This window comes from Protopterus annectens, chromosome 2.part1 (assembly GCF_019279795.1).
Source record: "Protopterus annectens isolate FY-2018-M chromosome 2.part1, PAN1.0, whole genome shotgun sequence".
Taxonomy (NCBI): domain Eukaryota; kingdom Metazoa; phylum Chordata; order Ceratodontiformes; family Protopteridae; genus Protopterus; species Protopterus annectens.
In genome coordinates, this window is record NC_056729.1 from 1869217262 (window position 1) to 1869240676 (window position 23415).

At 47.9% G+C, this 23415-nt stretch overlaps 1 protein-coding gene across 1 annotated transcript in view; it reads left to right on the top strand.

The window, feature by feature from the left end:
* The window catches only part of LOC122794667 (plasma kallikrein-like), a 526744-nt gene that overhangs the window by 484359 nt on the left and 18970 nt on the right, over window positions 1-23415 (top strand). The window contains exon 7 of the mRNA XM_044063289.1: window positions 745-810. Within this exon, the coding sequence (XP_043919224.1) occupies window positions 745-810 (66 nt within the window). The remainder of the gene's footprint in view (window positions 1-744; window positions 811-23415) is intronic.

The following is a 23415-nucleotide window of genomic DNA, read 5'->3' on the forward strand; positions in this document are numbered from 1 at the left end:
ATGTTGTCTTTTGACTGTATATACCCATTCACTGCAGTCAAGGAATATTCAAGGCTGTCTGTGTGGGTGTATCCATGTATGTGTATATATGCATGTGTGTGTGTGTGTGTGTGTGTGTGTGTGTGTGTGTGTGTGTGTGTGTGTGTGTGTGTGTGTGTGTGTGTGCCAACATGTATATGTGTTTGAAGGTGCCTGGGCAACTGAGATGTAAAAGTTGGTAGAGGAACACTAGTAAACTTAGGCTTAAGAGCACAGTCTTGGATTCTGAGGTATGATAATGACTCACCAATAACAAGTTGCTCATTGCAGCTTTATTGAGAGACTGGACAACACATTATTACCATAGTATTACTGGGCACTATGGTTACTGGGCACTATGGCACTGGAGAAATAATGTATAATTGTCAGGGTTTGGGGAGTGGGAGGCTTGCACTACTGCAAAAACATTGTATTGACTTGTTTGCTGGTATTTTCACTTCAGTTGATCAAGGAACTGAATTGTTGATCATACGGTCTCATCCATATAGGTTTCAATTATTTTGTTTGTCACTCAATTGAACTAGATCTGTTTATGTAGACACATTGTTATAACCTGATATGATATCAGCATTTGGTGTATTTCTGGAATTTCTGCTATTAGGCAATAATAAGCTATATCTGCCGCTAAGACAAAAATAATCATTGAACATTTTTTTAAATTGGAACCCTGACAGATAACCCACTATTTCTCCAAATTTATAACAGATATTCCAGAGTCTTCAACCACCACTGGGAGTGGGACACTGACTACTGCAGAGATGACATTATCTGGTAAGTATATGTAGGGAAGAACCTGTCAATCACAAGCTACTAGCATTTTATACAAAAAGAAACATTGTAACGATGTTGAAATCTTTATCACTTTAACTTGGTGTTTCATAACTTGCTGTTAAGAGAGGGAATGATACTAAGGCATGATATGACGTTGAAAAGGTAAAGGTTACACAGAGTGGGTCAAGGAATGATGAATAAGGTAATACAGAGTACAAAAGAGACAGTGTCATAAAGACAGAAGACGAAAATTTCAGAACAAGCTCTTCCAGAAAACATTCATAGTTTTGTCAGTATACATTATACATTTCCTACCAACTATTATATAAATGAAATTATGATTTTTATGCTGGATCATGTAGGCACAAGTGAAAAATGTTCATAGGTTCATAGGTAGGTACTAGGCTTTTGACCCTAGGGCCTATATAAGCCTTGCCCAAAAGGTACCCTGGCTTTTGCCACCCAAGAAAATTATTTTACTGTGCCCCTGTCGAGCAGCGCCACAGAAGTGATCTCATCCAGTCATCAAGATGGCATCAGCACTGACCACAGCATCTAGCACATACAGATATAGCTGCAGCATCAGCACTGACCTCACATCTAGCACATACAGATGTAGCAGCAGCACTGACCTCAGCATCTAGCACATACAGATGTAGCAGCAGCACTGACCACAGCATCTTGCACATACAGATGTAGCAGCAGCATGAACACTGACAGCATCTAGCACATACAGATGTAGCAGCAGCATCAGCACTGAGGTAAGCCTCTACCACATACAGATGTAGCAGCAGCATCAGCACTGACCTCAGCACCTAGCACATACAGATGTAACAGCAGCATCAGAACTGACCTCAGCATCTAGCACATACAGATGTAGCAGCAGCAGCACTGACCTCAGCCTCTACACCATACTGATTTAGCAACAGCATCAGCAGTGACCTCACATCTAGCACATACAGATGTAACAGCAGTATCAGCACTGACCACAGCATCTAGCACATACAGATGTAGCAGCAGCATCAGCACTGACCTCAGCATCTAGCACATACAGATGTAACAGCAAGATCAGCACTGACCACAGCATCTAGCACATACAGATATAGCAGCAGCATGAACACTGACCTCAGCATCTAGCACATACAGATGTAGCAGCAGCATCAGCACTGAGGTTAGCCTCTAGCACATACAGATGCAGCAGCAGCATCAGCACTGACCTCAGCATCTAGCACATACAGATGTAACAGCAGCATCAGCACTGACTTCAGCTACTAGCATATACAGATGTAGCAGCAGGAGCACTGAGCTCATCATCTAGCACATACAGATGTAGTAGAAGCACTGACCTCAGCATGTAGCACATACAGATGTAGCAGGAGCATCAGCAACCTTAGCATGTAGCAGATACAGATGTAGCAGCATCAGCACTGACCTCAGCATCTATCACATACAGATGTAGCAGCATCAGCACTGACCTCAGCATCTAGCACATATAGATGTAGCAGCAGCAGCATCAGCACTGACCTCACCATGGTGCACATACAGATGTAGCAGCAGCATCAGCACTGACCTCAGCATCTAGCACATACAGATATAGCATCAGCATCAGCACTGACCTCACATCTAGCACATACAGATGTAGCAGCATCAGCACTGACCTCAGCATCTATCACATACAGATGCAGCAGCAGCATCAATACTGACCTCAGCATCTAGTACATACAGATGTAGCATCAGCATCAGCACTGACCTCAGCATCTAGCACACACAGATGTATCAGCAGCAGCACTAACCTCAGGATCTAGCACATACAGATGTGGCAGTAGCATCATCACTGACCTCAGCAGCTAGCACATACAGATGTATCAGCAGCATCAACACTGACCTCAGCATCTAGCACATACAGATGTAGCAGCAGCACTGACCTCAGCATCTAGCACATAAAGGTGCAGCAGCAGCACTGACCTCAGTATGTGCTAGATGCTAAGGTCAGTGCTGATGCTGCTGCTACATCTGTATGTGCTAGATGCTGAGGTCAGTGCATACAGATGCAGCAACAGCATCAGCACTGACCTCAGCATCTAGCACATACAGATGTAGCAGCAGTATCAGCACTGACCACAGCATCTAGCACATACAGATGCAGCAACAGCATCAGCACTGACCTCAGCATCTAGCACATACAGATATAGCAGCAGCATTAGCACTGACCTCACATCTAGCACATACAGATGTAGCAGCATCAGCACTGACCTCAGCATCTATCACATACAGATGCAGCAGCAGCATCAATACTGACCTCAGCATCTAGTACATACAGATGTAGCATCAGCATCAGCAATGACCTCAGCATCTAGCACACACAGATGTATCAGCAGCAGCACTAATCTCAGGATCTAGCACATACAGATGTGGCAGTAGCATCATCACTGACCTCAGCAGCTAGCACATACAGATGTATCAGCAGTATCAACACTGACCTCAGCATCTAGCACATACAGATGTAGCAGCAGCACTGACCTCAGCATCTAGCACATACAGATGCAGCAGCACTGACCTCAGTATGTGCTAGATGCTAAGGTCAGTGCTGATGCTGCTGCTACATCTGTATGTGCTAGATGCTGAGGTCAGTGCATACAGATGCAGCAACAGCATCAGCACTGACCTCAGCATCTAGCACATACAGATGCAGCAACAGCATCAGCACTGACCTCAGCATCTAGCACATACAGATGTAGCAGTATCAGCACTGACCTCGGCATCTAGCATATACAGATGTAGCAGCATCAGCACTGACCTCAGCATCTAGCACATACAGATGTAGCAGCAGCAGCACTGACCTCAGCATCTAGCACATACAGATGTAGCAGCAGCACTGACCTCAGCATGTAGCACATACAGATGTAGCAGCAGCATTAGCACTGACCTCAGCATCTAGCACATACAGATGTAGCAGCAGAATCAGCACTGACCTCAGCATCTAGAACATACCGATGTCGCAGCAGCATCAGCACTGACCACAGCATCTAGCACATACAGATGTAGCAGCTGCATCAGCACTGACCTCAGCATCTAGCACATACAGATGTAGCAGCAGCATCAGCATTGACCTCAGCATCTAGCACATACAGATGTAGCAGCAGCATCAGCACTGACCTCAGCATCTAGCACATACAGATGTAGCAGCATCAGCACTGACCTCAGCATCTAGCACATACAGATGTAACAGCAGCATCAACACTGACCTCAGAATCCAGCACATACAGATGTAGCAGCAGCACTGACCTCAGCATCTAGCACATACAGATGTACCAGCAGCATCAGCACTGACCTCATATCTAGCACATACAGATGTAGCAGCATCAGCACTGACCTCAGCCTCTAGCACATACAGATGTAGCAGCAGCATCAGCACTGACCTCAGCATCTAGCACATACAGATGTAACAGAAGCAGCACTAACCTCAGCATCTAGCACATACAGATGTAGCAGCATCAGCACTGACCTCAGCATCTAGCACATACAGATGTAGCACAGCAGCATCAGCACTGACCTCAGCATCTAGCACATACAGATGTAGCAGCATCAGCACTGACCTCAGCCTCTAGCTCATACAGATGTAGCAGCAGCATCAGCACTGACCTCAGCATCTAGCACATACAGATGTAGCAGCAGCATCAGCACTGACCACATCATCTAGCACATACAGATGCAGTAACAGCATCAGCACTGACCTCAGCATCTAGCACATACAGATGTAGCAGCAGTATCAGCACTGACCTCAGCATCTAGCACATACAGATGTAGCAGCAGCAGCACTGACCTCAGCATCTAGCACATACAGATGTAGCAGCAGCAGCATCAGCACTGACCTCATCTAACACATACAGATGTAGCAGCAGCATCAGCACTGACCTTAGCATCTAGCACATACAGATGTAGCAGCAGCATCAGCACTGACCTCAGCATCTAGCACATACAGATGTAGCAGCAGCATCAGCACTGACCTCAGCATCTAGCACACACAGATGTAGCAGCAGCATCAGCACTGACCTTAGCCTCTAGCACATACAGATGTAGCAGCAGCATCAGCACTGACCTCAGCATCTAACACATACAGATGTAGCAGCAGCCTCAGCACTGACCTCAGCATCTAGCACATACAGATGTAGCAGCACTGACCTCAGCATCTAGCACATACAGATATAGCAGCAGCATGAACACTGACCTCAGCATCTAGCACATACAGATGTAACAGCAGCATCAGGACTGACCTCAGCATCTATCATATACAGATGTAGCAGCATCAGCACTGACCTCAGCGTCTAGCACATACAGATGTAGCAGCAGCAGCACTGACCTCAGCATCTAGCACATACAGATGTAGCAACAGCAATGACCTCATCTAGCACATACAGATCTAGCAGCAGCAGCATCAGCACTGACCTCAGCATCTAGCACATACAGATGTAGCAGCATCAGCACTGACCTCAGCATCTAGCACACACAGATGTAGCAGCAGAATCAGCACTGACCTCAGCATCTAGCACATACAGATGTAGCAGCAGCATCAGCACTGACCTCAGCATCTACCACATACAGATGTAGCAGCATCAGCACTGACCTCAGCATCTAGCACATACAGATGTAGCATCAGCAACAGCACTGTCCTCAGCATCTAGCACATACAGATGTAGCAGCAGCATCAGCACTGACCTCAGCATCTAGCACATACAGATGTAGCAGCAGCAGCACTGACCTCAGCATCTAGCACATACAGATGTAGCAGCAGCATCAGCACTGACCTCAGCATCTAGTACATACAGATGTAGTAGCATCAGCACTGACCTCAGCATCTAGCACATACAGATGTAGCAGCAGCACTGACCTCAGCATCTAGCACATACAGATGTAGCAGCAGCATCAGCACTGACCTCACATCTAGCACATACAGATGTAGCAGCAGCATCAGCGCTGACCTCAGCATCTAGTACATACAGATGTAGAAGCATCATCAGCACTGACCTCAGCATTAAGCACATACAGATGTAGCAACATCAGCACTGACCTCAGCATCTAGCACATACAGATGTAGCAGCAGTATCAACACTGACCACAGCATCTAGCACATACAGATGTAGCAGCAGCAGCACTGACCTCAGCATCTAGCACATACAGATGTAGCAGCAGCACTGACCTCAGCATCTAGCACATACAGATGTAGCAGCAGCATCAGCAATGACCTTAGCATCTAGCACATACAGATGTAGCAGTATCAGCACTGACCTCAGCATCTAGCACATACAGATGTAGCAGCAGAATCAGCACTGACCTCAGCATCTAGAACATACCGATGTAGCAGCTGCATCAGCACTGACCTCAGCATCTAGCACATACAGATGTAGCAGCAGCATCAGCACTGACCTCAGCATCTAGCACATACAGATGTAGCAGCAGCATCAGCACTGACCTCAGCATCTAGCACATACAGATGTAGCAGCATCAGCACTGACATCAACATCTAGCATATACAGATGTAGCAGCATCAGCACTAACCTCAGCATCTAGCACATACAGATGTAGCAGCATCAGCAGTGACCCCAGCATCTAGCACATACAGGTGTAGCAGCAGCATCATCAGCATCAGCACTGACCTCAGCATCTAGCACATACAGATGTAGCAGCAGCATCAGCACTGACCTCAGCATCTAGCACATACAGATGTAACAGCAGCATCAGGACTGACCTCAGCATCTATCATATACAGATGTAGCAGCATCAGCACTGACCTCAGCATCTAACACATACAGATGTAGCAGCAGCCTCAGCACTGACCTCAGCATCTAGCACATACAGATGTAGCAGCAGCAGCACTGACCTCAGCATCTAGCACATACAGATGTAGCAGAAGCATCAGCACTGACCTCAGCATCTAGCACATACAGATGTAGCATTAGCATCAGCACTGACCTGAGCATCTAGCACATACAGATATAGTAGCAGCATCAGCACTGACATTAGCATCTAGCACATACAGATGTAGCAGCAGTATCAGCACTGACCACAGCATCTAGTACATACAGATGTAGCATCAGCGTCAGCACTGACCTCAGCATCTAGCACATACAGATGTAGCAGCATCTGCACTGACCTCAGCATCTAGCACATACAGATATAGCAGCAATGACTTCAGCCTCTAGCACATACAGATGTAGCAGCAGCAGCACTGACTTCAGCCTCTAGTACATACAGATGTAGCATCAGCGTCAGCACTGACCTCAGCATCTAGCACATACAGATGTAGCAGCAGCATCAGCACTGACCACAGCATCTAGCACATACAGATGTGGCAGCAGCATCAGCACTGACCTCAGCATCTAGCACAGCAGCATCAACACTGACCTCAGCATCCATCACATACAGATGTAGCAGCAGCATCAGAACTAACCTCAAATCTTGCACATACAGATGTAGCAACAGCGACAGCACTGACCTCAGCATCTTGCACATACAGATGTAGCAGCATCAGGACTGACCTCACATCTAGCACATGCAGATGTAGCAGCAGCATCAGCACTGACCTCATCTAGCACATACAGATGAAGCAGCATCAGCACTGACCTTAGCATCTAGCACATACAGATGTAGCAGCAGCATCAGCACTGACCTCAGCATCTAGTACATACAGATGTAGCAGCAGCATAAGAACTGACCTCAGCATCTAGCACATACAGATGTAGCAGCATCAGCACTGACCTCAGCATCTAGCACATACAGATGTAGCAGCAGCATCAGCACTGACTTCAGCATCTAGTACATACAGATGTAGCATCATCAGCACTGACCTCAGCATCTAGCACATGCCGATGTAGCAGCAGCATCAGCGCTGACCTCAGCATCTAGTACATACAGATGTAGAAGCATCATCAGCACTGACCTCACATCTAGCACATACAGATGTAGCATCGGCATCAGCACTGACCTCAGCATCTAGCACATACAGATGTAGCAGCAGCATCAGCACTGACCACAGCATCTAGCACATACAGATGTAGCAGCAGCATCAGCACTGACCTCAGCATCTAGCACATACAGATGTAGCAGCAGCATCAGCACTGACCTCAGCATCTAGCACATACAGATGTAGCAGCAGCATCAGCACTGACCTCAGCATCTAGCACATACAGATGTAGCAGCAGCATCAGCACTGACCTCGTCCTCTAGCACATACAGATGTAGCAGCAGCATCAGCACTGACCTCAGCATCTAGAACATACAGATGTAGCATTAGCATCAGCACTGACCTCACATCTAGCACATACAGATGTAGCAGCAGCATCAGCACTGACCTCACATCTAGCACATACAGATGTAGCAGCAGCATCAGCACTGACCTCACATCTAGCACATACAGATGTAGCAGCATCAGTACTGACCTCAGTTTCTAGCACATACAGATGTAGCAGCAGCATCAGCACTGACCTCACATTTAGTACATACAGATGTACCAGCATCAGTGCTGACCTCAGTTTCTAGCACATACAGATGTAGCAGCAGCATCATCACTAACCTCACATCTAGCACATACAGATGTAGCCGCAGCAGCAGAACTGACCTGAGCATCTAGCACATACAGATGTAGCAGCAGCATCAGCACTGACCTCAGCATCTAGCACATACAGATGTAGCAGCAGCATCAGAACTAACCTCAAATCTTGCACATACAGATGTAGCAGCATCAGGACTGACCTCACATCTAGCACATGCAGATGTAGCAGCAGCATCAGCACTGACCTCAGCATCTAGCACATACCAATGTAGCAGAAGCATCAGCGCTGACCTCAGCATCTAGTACATACAGATGTAGCAGCAGCATAAGCACTGACCTCAGCATTTAGCACATACAGATGTAGCATCATCAGCACTGACCTCAGCATCTAGCACATACAAATGTAGCAGTAGCATCAGCACTGACCTCAGCATCTAGCACATACAGATGTAGCAGCAGCATCAGCACTGACCTCAGCATCTAGCACATACAGATGTAGCAGCAGCATCAGCACTGACCTCAGCATCTAGCACATACAGATGTAGCAGCAGCATCAGCACTGACCTCGTCCTCTAGCACATACAGATGTAGCAGCAGCATCAGCACTGACCTCAGCATCTAGCACATACAGATGTAGTAGCATCAGCACCGACCTCAGCATCTAGCACGTACTGATGTAGCAGCAGCATCAGCACTGACCTCAGCATCTAGCACATACAGATATAGTAGCAGCATCAGCACTGACATTAGCATCTAGCACATACAGATGTAGCAGCAGTATCAGCACTGACCTCAGCATCTGGCACATACAGATGTAGCAGCAGCAGCACTGACCTCAGCATCTAGCACATACAGATGTAGCAGCAGCACTGACCTCAGCATCTAGCACATACAGATGTAGCATCAGCATCAGCACTGACCTCAGCATCTAGCACATACAGATGTAGCAGCATCAGCACTGACCTCAGCTTCTAGCACATACAGATGTAGCAGCAGCATCAGCACTGACCTCAGCATCTAGCACATACAGATGTAGCATCATCAGCACTGACCTCAGCATCTAGCACATACAGATGTAGCAGCAGCATCAGCACTGACCTCAGCATCTAGTACATACAGATGTAGCAGCATCAGCACTGACCTCACATCTAACACATACAGATGTAGCAGCAGCATCAGCACTGACCTTACATCTAGCACATACAGATGTAGCAGCATCAGCACTGACCTCAGTATCTAGCACATACAGATGTAGCAGCAGCCTCAGCACTGACCTCAGCATCTAGCACATACAGATGTAGCAGCAGCAGCACTGACCTCAGCATCTAGCACATACAGATATAGCAGCAGCATCAGCACTGACCTCAGCATCTAGCACATACAGATGTAGCAGCAGTATCAGCACTGACCTCAGCATGTAGCAGCATCAGCACTGACATTAGCATCTAGCACATACAGATGTAGCATTAGCATCAGCACTGACCTTAGCATCTAGCACATACAGATGTAGCAGCAGTATCAGCACTGACCACAGCATCTAGTACATACAGATGTAGCATCAGCGTCAGCACTGACCTCAGCATCTAGCACATACAGATGTAGCAGCATCAGCACTGACCTCAGCATCTAGCACATATGGATGTAGCAACAGCATCAGCACTGACCTCTGCATCTAGCACATACAGATGTAGCAGCATCAGCACTGACCTCTGCATCTAGCACATACAGATGTAGCAGCAGCATCAGCACTGACCTCAGCATCTAGCACATACAGATGTAGCATCAGCATCAGCACTGACTTCAGCATCTAGCACACACAGATATATCAGCATCAGCACTGACCTCAGGATCTAGCACATACAGATGTGGCAGCAGCAGTGACCTCAGCATCTAGCACCTACATATGTAGCATCACCATCAGCACTGACCTCAGCATCTAGCACATACAGATGAGGCAGCAGCATCAGCTCTGACCTCAGCATCTGGTACATACAGATGTAGCAGCATCAGCAATGACCTCAGCATCTAGCACATACAGATGTAGCAGCAGAAGCACTGACTTCAGCCTCTAGACCATGCAGATGTAGCAGCAGCATCAGCACTGACCACCGGATCTAGCACATACAGATGTAGCAGCATCAGCATTGACCTCATGATCTAGCACATACAGATATAGCAGCACTGACTTCAGCCTCTAGCACATACAGATGTAGCAGCAGCAGCACTGACTTCAGCCTCTAGACCATGCAGATGTAGCAGCAGCATCAGCACTGACCCCAGCATCTAGCACCTACAGATGTAGCAGCAGCAGTGACCTCAGCATCTAGCACATACAGATGTAGTAGCACTGACCTCAGCATCTAGCACATACAAATGTAGCAGCATCAGCACTGACCTCAGCATCGAGTACATACAGATGTAGCAGCAGCATCAGCACTGACCTCAGCATCTAGCACATACAGATGTAGCAGCAGCATCAGCACTGACCTCAGCATCTAGCACATACAGATGTAGCAGCAGCATCTGCACTCACCTCACATCTAGCACATACAGATGTAGCCGCAGCAGCAGAACTGACCTGAGCATCTAGCACATACAGATGTAACCGCAACATCAGAACTGACCTCAGCATCTACCGCATACAGATGTAGCAGCAGCATCAGCACTGACCTCAGCATCTAGCACATACAGATGTAGCAGCAGCATCAGCAATGACCTTAGCATCTAGCACATACAGATGTAGCAGTATCAGCACTGACCTCAGCATCTAGCACATACAGATGTAGCAGCATCAGGACTGACCTCAGCATCTAGCACATACAGATGTAGCAGCAGCATCAGCACTGACCTCAGCATCTAGCACATACAGATGTAGCAGCAGCATCAGCACTGACCTCAGCATCTAGCACATACAGATGTAGCAGCAGCATCAGCACTGACTTCAGCATCTAGTACATACAAATGCAGCATCACGAATGACCTCAGCATCTAGCACATACAGATGTAGCAGCATCAGCACTGACCTCAGCATCTAGCACATACAGATGTAGCAGCATCAGCACTGACCTCAGCATCTAGCACATACAGATGTAGCAGCATCAGCACTGACCTCAGCATCTAGCACATACAGATGTAGCAGCAGCAGCAGCACTGACCTCAGCATCTAACACATACAGATGTAGCAGCAGCCTCAGCACTGACCTCAGCATCTAGCACATACAGATGTAGCAGCAGCAGCACTGACCTCAGCATCTAGCACATACAGATGTAGCAGCAGCAGCACTGACCTCAGCATCTAGCACATACAGATGTAGCAGCAGCATCAGCACTGACCTCAGCATCTAGCACATACAGATGTAGCAGAAGCATCAGCACTGACCTCAGCATCTAGCACGTGCAGATGTAGCATCAGCATCAGCACTGACCTCAGCATCTAGCACATACAGATGTAGCACCATCAGCACTGACCTCAGCATCTAGCACATACAGATGTAGCAGCAGCATCAACACTGCCCTCAGCATCTAGCACATACAGATGTAGCAGCTGCATCAGCACTGACCTCAGCATCTAGCACATACAGATGTAGCAGCAGCATCAGCACTGACCTCAGCATCTAGCACATACAGATGTAGCAGCATCAGCACTGACCTCAGCATCTAGCGCATACAGATGTAGTAGCATCAGCACTGACCTCAGCATCTAGCACGTACTGATGTAGCAGCAGCATCAGCACTGACCTCAGCATCTAGCACATACAGATGTAGCAGCAGCATCAGCACTGACCTCAGCATCTAGCACATACAGATGTAGCAGCAGCATCAGCACTGACCTCAGCATCTAGCACATACAGATGTAACCGCAGCATCAGCACTGACCTCAGCCTGTAGCACATGCAGATGTAGCAGCAGCATCAGCACTGACCTCAGCATCTAGCACATACAGATGTAGCATCAGCATCAGCACTGACCTCAGCATCTAGCACATACAGATGTGGCAGCAGCATCAGCAGTGACCTCAGCATCTAGCACCTACATATGTAGCATCACCATCACCAGTGACCTCAGCATCTAGCACATACAGATGTAGCAGCAGAAGCACTGACTTCAGCCTCTAGACCATGCAGATGTAGCAGCAGCATCAGCACTGACCTCAGCATCTAGCACATACAGATGTAGCAGCAGCATCAGCATTGACCTCAGCATCTAGCACATACAGGTATAGCAGCAGCACTGACCTCAGCCTCTAGCACATACAGATGTAGCAGCAGCAGCACTGACCTCAGCATCTAGCACATACAGATGTAGCAGCAGCATCAGCACTGACCTCAGCATCTAGCACATACAGATGTAGCAGCAGCATCAGCACTGACCTCACATCTAGCACATACAGATGTAGCAGCAGCATCAGCACTGACCTCACATCTAGTACATACAGATGTAGCAGCATCAGCACTGACCTCAGCATCTAGCACATACAGATGTAGCAGCAGCATCAGCATAGACCTCAGCATCTGGCACATACAGATGTAGCAGCACCAGCACTGACCTCACATCTAGCACATACAGATGTAGCATCAGCATCAGCACTGACCTCACATTTAGTACATACAGATGTAGCATCAGCATCAGTACTGACCTCACATCTAGCACATACAGATGTAGCAGCAGCATCAGCACTGACCTCACATCTAGCACATACAGATGTAGCAGCATCAGCACTGACCTCAGCATCTAGCACATACAGATGTAGCAGCTGCATCAGCACTGACCTCAGCATCTAGCACATACAGATGTAGCAGCATCAGCACTGACCTCAGCATCTAGCACATACAGATGTAGCAGCAGCACTGACCTCAGCATCTAGCACATACAGATGTAGCAGCATCAGCACTGACTTCAGCATCTAGTACATACAGATGTAGCATCATCAGCACTGACCTCAGCATCTAGCACATGCCGATGTAGCAGCAGCATCAATACTGACCTCACATCTAGCACATACAGATGTAGCAGCAGCATCAGCACTGACCTCAGCATCTAGCACATACAGATGTAGCAGCATCAGCACTGACCTCGGCATCTAGCACATACAGATGTAGTAGTAGCATCAGCACTGACCTCACGTCATGCACATGCAGATGTAGCAGCATCAGAAATTAACTCACATCTAGCACATACAGATGTAGCAGCAGCAGCACTGACTTCAGCCTCTAGCACATACAGATGTAGCAGCAGCAGCACTGACCTCAGCATCTAGCACATACAGATGTAGCAGCAGCATCAGCACTGACCTCAGCATCTAGCACATACCAATGTAGCCGCAGCATCAGCACTGACCTCAGCATCTAGTACATACAGATGTAGCAGCAGCATCATCACTGACCTCAGCATCTACCACATACAGATGTAGCAACAGCATCAGCACTGACCTCACATCTAGCACATACCAATGTAGCAGAAGCATCAGCGCTGACCTCAGCATCTAGTACATACAGATGTAGCAGCAGCATAAGAACTGACCTCAGCATCTAGCACATACAGATGTAGCAGCATCAGCACTGACCTCAGCATCTAGCACATACAGATGTAGCAGCACTGACTTCAGCCTCTAGCACATACAGATGTAGCAGCATATGCAGCACTGACCTCAGCATCTAGCACATACAAATGTAGCAGCATCAGCACTGACCTCAGCATCTAGCACATACAGATGTAGCAGCATCAGCACTGACCTCAGCATCTAGCACATACAGATGTAGCAGCAGCATCAGCACTGACCTCAGCATCTAGCACATACAGATGTAGCATCCACATCAGCACTGACCTCAGCATCTAGCACCTACAGATGTAGCAGCAGCAGTGACCTCAGCATCTAGCACATACAGATGTAGTAGCAGCAGCAGCACTGACCACAGCATCTAGCACATACAGATGTGGCAGCAGCATCAGCACTGACCTCAGCATCTAGCACATACAGATGTAGCAGCAGCATCAGCACTGACCTCAGCATCTAGCACATACAGATGTAGCAACAGCATCAGCACTGACCTCAGCATCTAGCACATACAAATCCTGCAGCATCAGCACTGACCTCAGCCTCTAGCACATACAGATGTAGCAGCAGCATCAGCACTGACCTTAGCATCTAGCACATACAGATGTAGCTGCAGCATCAGCACTGACCTCAGCATCTAGTACATACAGATGTAGCAGCAGCATCAGCACTGACCTCAGCATCTAGCACATACAGATGTAGCAGCAGCATCAGCACTGACCTCAGCATCTAGCACATACAGATGTAGCAGCATCAGCACTGACCTCAGCATCTAGTACATACAGATGTAGCAGCATCAGCACTGACCTCAGCATCTAGCACATACTGATATAGCAGCAGCATCAGCACTGACCTCAGCATCTAGCACATACAGATGTAGCAGCAGCATCAGCACTGACCTCAGCATCTAGCACATACTGATGTAGCAGCAGCATCAGCACTGACCTCCGCATCTAGCACATACAGATGTAGCAGCAGTGACAGCACTGACCTCAGCATCTTGCACAAACAGATGTAGCAGCATCAGGACTGACCTCACATCTAGCACATGCTGAGGTAGCAGCAGCATAAGCACTGATCTCAGCATCTAGCACATACAGATGTAGCAGCAGCATCAGTGTTGACCTCAGCATCTAGCACATACAGATGTAGCAGCACTGACCTCAACATCTAGCACATACAGATGTAGCAAAAGCATCAGCACTGACCTCACATCTAGCACATACAGATGTAGCAGCAGCATCAGCACTGACCTCAGCATCTAGCACATACAGATGTAGCAGCAGCATCAGCACTGACCTCAGCATCTAGCACATACAGATGTAGCATCAGCACTGACCTCAGCCTCTAGCACATACAGATGTAGCAGCATCAGTAATGACCTCAACATCCAGCCCATACAGATGTAGCAGCAGCAGCATCACCCCTGACCTCAGCATCTAGCACATACAGATGTAGCAGCAGCAGCATCAGCCCTGACCTCAGCATCTAGCACATACAGATGTAGCAGCAGCATCAGCACTGACCTTAGCAACTAGCACATACAGATGTAGCAGCATCAGCACTGACCTCAGCATCTAGCACATACAGTTGTAGCAGCAGCATCAGCACTGACCTCAGCATCTAGCACATACAGATGTAGCAGCATCAGCACTGACCTCAGCATCTAGCACATACAGATGTAGCAGCATCAGCACTGACCTCAGCATCTAGCACATACAGATGTAGCAGCAGCATCAGCACTGACCTCAGCATCTAGCACATACAGATGTAGCAGCAGCATCAACACTGACCTCAGCATCTAGCACATACAGATGTAGCATCAGCATCAGCACTGACCTCAGCATCTAGCACATACAGATGTAGCAGCATCAGCACTGACCTCAGCATCTAGCACATACAGATGTAGCAGCAGCATCAGCACTGACCTCAGCATCTAGCACATACAGATGTAGCATCAGCATCAGCACTGACCTCAGCATCTAGCACATACAGATGTATCAGCAGCAGCACTAACCTAAGGATCTAGCACATACAGATGTGGCAGTAGCATCATCACTGACCTCAGCAGCTAGCACATACAGATGTATCAGCAGCATCAACACTGACCTCAGCATCTAGCACATACAAATGCAGCAGCAGCACTGACCTCAGCATTTAGCACATACAGATGTAGCAGCAGCATCAGCACTGACCTCAGCATCTAGCACATACAGATGTAGCAGCAGCATCAGCACTGACCTCAGCATCTAGCACATACAGATGTAGCAGCAGTATCAGCACTGACCACAGCATCTAGCACATACAGATGCAGCAACAGCATCAGCACTGACCTCAGCATCTAGCACATACAGATGTAGCAGCAGTATCAACACTGACCACAGCATCTAGCACATACAGATGTAGCAGCAGCATCAGCACTGACCTCAGCATCTAGCACATACAGATGTAGCAGTATCAGCACTGACCTCGGCATCTAGCATATACAGATGTAGCAGCATCAGCACTGACCTCAGCATCTAGCACATACAGATGTAGCAGCAGCAGCACTGACCTCAGCATCTAGCACATACAGATGTAGCAGCAGCAGCACTGACCTCAGCATCTAGCACATACAGATGTAGCAGCAGCATCAGCACTGACCTCATCTAGCACATACAGATGTAGCAGCAGCATCAGCAATGACCTTAGCATCTAGCACATACAGATGTAGCAGCTGCATCAGCACTGACCTCAGCATCTAGCACATACAGATGTAGCAGCAGCATCAGCACTGACCTCAGCATCTAGCACATACAGATGTAGCAGCAGCATCAGCACTGACCTCAGCATCTAGCACATACAGATGTAACAGCAGCATCAGGACTGACCTCAGCATCTATCATATACAGATGTAGCAGCATCAGCACTGACCTCAGCATCTAGCACATACAGATGTAACAGCAGCATCAGCACTGACCTCAGTATCTAGCACATACAGATGTAGCAGAATCAGCACTAACCTCAGCATCTAGCACATACAGATGTAGCAGCATCAGCACTGACCTCAGCATCTAGCACATACAGATGTAGCAGCATCAGTACTGACCTCAGCATCAAACACATACAGATGTAGTATCAGCATCAGCACTGACCTCAGCATCTAGAACATACAGATGTAGCATTAGCATCAGCACTGACCTCACATCTAGCACATACAGATGTAGCAGCATCAGCACTGACCTCACATTTAGTACATACAGATGTACCAGCATCAGTGCTGACCTCACATCTAGCACATACAGATGTAGCAGCAGCATCAGCACTGACCTCAGCATCTAGCACATACAGATGTAGCAGAAGCATCAGCACTGACCTCAGCATCTAGTACATACAGATGTAGCAGCAGCATAAGAACTGACCTCAGCATCTAGCACATACAGATATAGCAGCATCAGCACTGACCTCAGCTTCTAGCACATACAGATGTAGCAGCAGCATCAGCACTGACCTCAGCATCTAGCACATACAGATGTAGCAGCATCAGCACTGACCTCAGCATCTAGCACATACAGATGTAGCATCATCAGCACTGACCTCAGCATCTAGCACATACAGATGTAGCAGCATCTGCACTGACCTCAGCATCTAGCACATACAGATGTAGCAGCAGCATCAGCACTGACCACAACATCTGGCACATACAGATGTAGCAGCAGCATCAGCACTGAGCTCAGCCTCTAGCACATACAGATGTAGCAGCAGCACTGACCTCAGCATGCAGCACATACAGATGTAGCATCAGCAGCAGCACTGACCTCAGCATCTAGCACATACAGATGTAGCAGCAGCCTCAGCACTGACCTCAGCATCTAGCACATACAGATGTAGCAGCAGCATCAGCACTGACCTCAGCATCTAGCACATACAGATGTAGCATCAGCACTGACCTCAGCATCTAGCACATACAGATGTAGCAGCAGCATCAGCACTGACCTCAGCATCTAGCACATACAGATGTAGCAGCAGCATCAGCACTGACCTCAGCATCTAGCACATACAGATGTAGCAGCAGCCTCAGCACTGACCTCAGCATCTAGCACATACAGATGTAGCAGCAGCAGCACTGACCTCAGCATCTAGCACATACAGATATAGCAGCAGCACGAACACTGACCTTAGCATCTAGCACATACAGATGTAGCAGCAGCATCAGAACTGACCTGAGCATCTAGCACATACAGATGTAGCAGCAGCATCAGCACTGACCTCACATCTAGCACATACAGATGTAGCAGCATCAGCACTGACCTCAGTTTCTAGCACATACAGATGTAGCAGCAGCATCAGCACTGACCTCACATCTAGCACATACAGATGTAGCAGCAGCATCAGCACTGACCTCACATCTAGTACATACAGATTTAGCAACATCAGCACTGACCTCCGCATCTAGCACATACAGATGTAGCAGCAGTGACAGCACTGACCTCAGCATCTTGCACAAACAGATGTAGCAGCATCAGGACTGACCTCACATCTAGCACATGCAGATGTAGCAGCAGCACTGACCTCAGCATCTAGCACATACAGATGTAGCAGCAGCATCAGCACTGACCTCAGCATCTAGCACATACAGATGTAGCAGCAGCAACAGCACTGTCCTCAGCATCTAGCACATACAGATGTAGCAGCAGCATCAGCACTGACCTCAGCATCTAGTACATACAGATGTAGCAGCAGCATAAGCACTGACCTCAGCATCTAGCACATACAGATGTAGCATCATCAGCACTGACCTCAGCATCTAGCACATACAGATGTAACAGCAGCATCAGCACTGACCTCAGCATCTTACACATACAGATGTAGCAGCAGCCTCAGCACTGCCCTCAGCATCTAGCACATACAGATGTAGCAGAAGCATCAGCACTGACCTCAGCATCTAGCACATACAGATGTAGCACCAGCAGCACTGACCTCAGCATCTAGCACATACAGATGTAGCAGCAGCATCAGCACTGTCCTCAGCATCTAGCACATACAGATGTAGCAGCAGCACTGACCTCACATCCAGTACATAGAGATGTAGCAGCATCAGCACTGACCTCACATCTAGTACATACAGATGTAGCAGCAGCATCAGCACTGACCTCAGCATCTAGCACATACAGATGTAGCAGCAGCATCAGCACTGACCTCATCTAGCACATACAGATGTAGCAGCAGCATCAGCACTGACCTTAGCATCTAGCACATACAGACCTCGGCATCTAACATATACAGATGTAGCAGCATCAGCACTGACCTCAGCATCTAGCACATACAGATGTAGCAGCAGCAGCACTGACCTCAGAATCTATCACATACAGATGTAGCAGCAGCATCAGCACTGACCTCAGCATCTAGCACATACAGATGTAGCAGCAGCATCAGCACTGACCTCAGCATCTAGCACATACAGATGTAGCAGCAGCATCAGCAAGCACTGACCACAGCATCTAGCACATACAGATGTAGCAGCAGCAGCACTGACCTCAGCATCTAGCACATACAGATGTAGCAGCAGCATCAGCACTGACCTCGGCATCTAGCACATACAGATGTAGTAGTAGCATCAGCACTGACCTCAGCATCTACCACATACAGATGTAGCAGCATCAGCACTGACCTCAGCATCTAGCACATACAGATGTAGTAGCATCAGCACTGACCTCAGCATCTAGCACATACAGATGTAGCAGCAGCAGCACTGACCTCAGCATCTAGCACATACAGATGTAGCAGCAGCATCAGCACTGACCTCAGCATCTAGCACATACAGATGTAGCAGCAGCATCAGCACTGACCTCAGCATCTAGCACATACAGATGTAGCAGCATCAGCACTGACCTCAGCATCTAGCACATACAGATGTAGCATCAGCATCAGCACTGACCTCAGCATCTAGCACATACAGATGTAGCAGCAGTATCAGCACTGACCTCTGCATCTAGAACATACAGATGTAGCAGCAGCATCTGCACTGACCTCGGCATCTAGCACATACAGATGTAGTAGTAGCATCAGCACTGACCTCAGCATCTAGCACATACAGATGTAGCATCATCAGCACTGACCTCTGCATCTAGAACATACAGATGTAGCAGCAGCACTGACCTCAGCATCTAGCACATACAGATGTAGCAGCAGCATCAGCACTGACCTCAGCATCTAGCACATACAGATGAGGCAGCAGCATCAGCTCTGACCTCAGCATCTGGTACATACAGATGTAGCAGCATCAGCAATGACATCAGCATCTAGCACATACAGATGTAGTAGTAGCATCAGCACTGACCTCAGCATCTACCACATACAGATGTAGCAGCATCAGCACTGACCTCAGCATCTAGCACATACAGATGTAGCAGCAGCATCAGCACTGACCTCAGCATCTAGCACATACAGATGTAGCAGTATCAGCACTGACCTCGGCATCTAGCATATACAGATGTAGGAGTATCAGCACTGACCTCAGCATCTAGCACATACAGATGTAGCAGCAGCAGCACTGACCTCAGCATCTAGCACATACAGATGTAGCAGCAGCACTGACCTCAGCATGTAGCACATACAGATGTAGCAGCAGCATTAGCACTGACCTCAGCATCTAGCACATACAGATGTAGCAGCAGCATCAGCACTGACCTCAGCATCTAGCACATACAGATGTAGCAGCAGCCTCAGCACTGACCTCAGCATCTAGCACATACAGATGTAGCAGCAGCAGCACTGACCTCAGCATCTAGCACATACAGATGTAGCAGCAGCATCAGCACTGACCTCAGCATCTAGCACATACAGATGTAGCAGCAGCATCAGCACTGACCTCAGCATCTAGCACATACAGATGTAACAGCAGCATCAGCACTGACCTCAACATCTAGCACATACAGATGTAGTAGCAGCATCAGGACAGACATCAACATCTAGCATATACAGATGTAGCAGCATCAGCACTGACCTCAGCATCTAGCACATACAGATGTAGCAGCAGCAGCACTGACCTCAGCATCTAGCACATACAGATGTAGCAGCAGCACTGACCTCAGCATGTAGCACATACAGATGTAGCAGCAGCATTAGCACTGACCTCAGCATCTAGCACACACAGATGTAGCAGCAGAATCAGCACTGACCTCAGCATCTAGAACATACCGATGTAGCAGCAGCATCAGCACTGACCACAGCATCTAGCACATACAGATGTAGCAGCTGCATCAGCACTGACCTCAGCATCTAGCACATACAGATGTAGCAGCAGCATCAGCACTGACCTCAGCATCTAGCACATACAGATGTAGCAGCAGCATCAACACATACCTCACATCTAGCACATACATATGTAGCAGCATCAGCACTGACCTCAGCATCTAGCACATACAGATGTAACAGCAGCATCAACACTGACCTCAGAATCCAGCACATAATGATGTAGCAGCACCAGCACTGACTTCAGCATCTAGCACATACAGATGTAGCAGCAGGAGTACTGACCTCATCATCTAGCACATACAGATGTAGCATCAGCACTGACCTCAGCCTCTAGCACATACAGATGTAGCAGCAGCATCAGGAACTGACCTCAGCATCTAGCTCATACAGATGTAACAGCAGTATCAGCACTGGCCACAGCATCTAGCACATACAGATGTAGCAGCAGCACTGACCTCAGCATCTAGCACATACAGATGTAGCAGAAGCATCAGCACTAACCTCAGCATCTAGCACATACAGATGTAGCATCAGCACTGACCTCAGCATCTAGCACATACAGATGTAGGACCATCAGCACGGACTGCAGCATGTCGCACAGATGTAGCAGCAGAATCAGCACTGATCTCACATCTAGCACATACAGATGTAGCAGCAGCATCAGCACTGTCCTCATCATCTAGCATATACAGGTGTAGCAGCAGCATCAGCACTGACCTCAGCATCTAGCACATACATATGTAGCAGCATCAGTACTGACCTCAGCATCTAGAACATACAGATGTAACAGCAGCATCAACACTGACCTCAGAATCCAGCACATAATGATGTAGCAGCACCAGCACTGACTTCAGCATCTAGCACATACAGATGTAGCAGCAGGAGTACTGACCTCATCATCTAGCACATACAGATGTAGCATCAGCACTGACCTCAGCCTCTAGCACATACAGATGTAGCAGCAGCATCAGCACTGACCTCAGCATCTAGCTCATACAGATGTAACAGCAGTATCAGCACTGGCCACAGCATCTAGCACATACAGATGTAGCAGCAGCACTGACCTCAGCATGCAGCACATACAGATGTAGCATCAGCAGCAGCACTGACCTCAGCATCTAACACATACAGATGTAGCAGCAGCCTCAGCATCTAGCACATACAGATGTAGCAGCAGCAGCACTGACCTCAGCATCTAGCACATACAGATGTAGCAGAAGCATCAGCACTAACCTCAGCATCTAGCACATACAGATGTAGCATCAGCACTGACCTCAGCATCTAGCACATACAGATGTAGCACCATCAGCACTGACTGCAGCATGTCGCACAGATGTAGCAGCAGAATCAGCACTGATCTCACATCTAGCACATACAGATGTAGCAGCAGCATCAGCACTGTCCTCATCATCTAGCATATACAGGTGTAGCAGCAGCATCAGCACTGACCTCAGCATCTAGCACATACAGATGTAGCAGCATCAGCACTGACCTCAGCATCTAGCACATACAGATGTAACAGCAGCATCAACACTGACCTCAGAATCCAGCACATAATGATGTAGCAGCAGCAGCATGGACTTCAGCATCTAGCACATAAAGATGTAGCAGCAGGAGCACTGACCTCATCATCTAGCACATACAGATGTAGCATCAGCACTGACCTCAGCCTCTAGCACATACAGATGTAGCAGCAGCATCAGCACTGACCTCAGCATCTAGCTCATACAGATGTAACAGCAGTATCAGCACTGACCACAGCATCTAGCACATACAGATGTAGCAGCAGCATCAGCACTGACTTCAGCATCTAGCACATACAGATGTAGCAGCAGGAGCACCAACCTCATCATCTAGCACATACAGATGTAGCATCAGCACTGACCTCAGCCTCTAGCACATACAGATGTAGCAGCAGCACTGACCTCAGCATGCAGCACATACAGATGTAGCATCAGCAGCAGCACTGACCTCAGCATCTAACACATACAGATGTAGCAGCAGCCTCAGCATCTAGTACATACAGATGTAGCAGCAGCAGCACTGACCGTAGCATCTAGCACATACAGATGTAGCAGAAGCATCAGCACTAACCTCAGCATCTAGCACATACAGATGTAGCATCAGCACTGACCTCAGCATCTAGCAAATACAGATGTAGCACCATCAGCACTGACTGCAGCATGTCGCACAGATGTAGCAGCAGAATCAGCACTGATCTCACATCTAGCACATACAGATGTAGCAGCAGCATCAGCACTGTCCT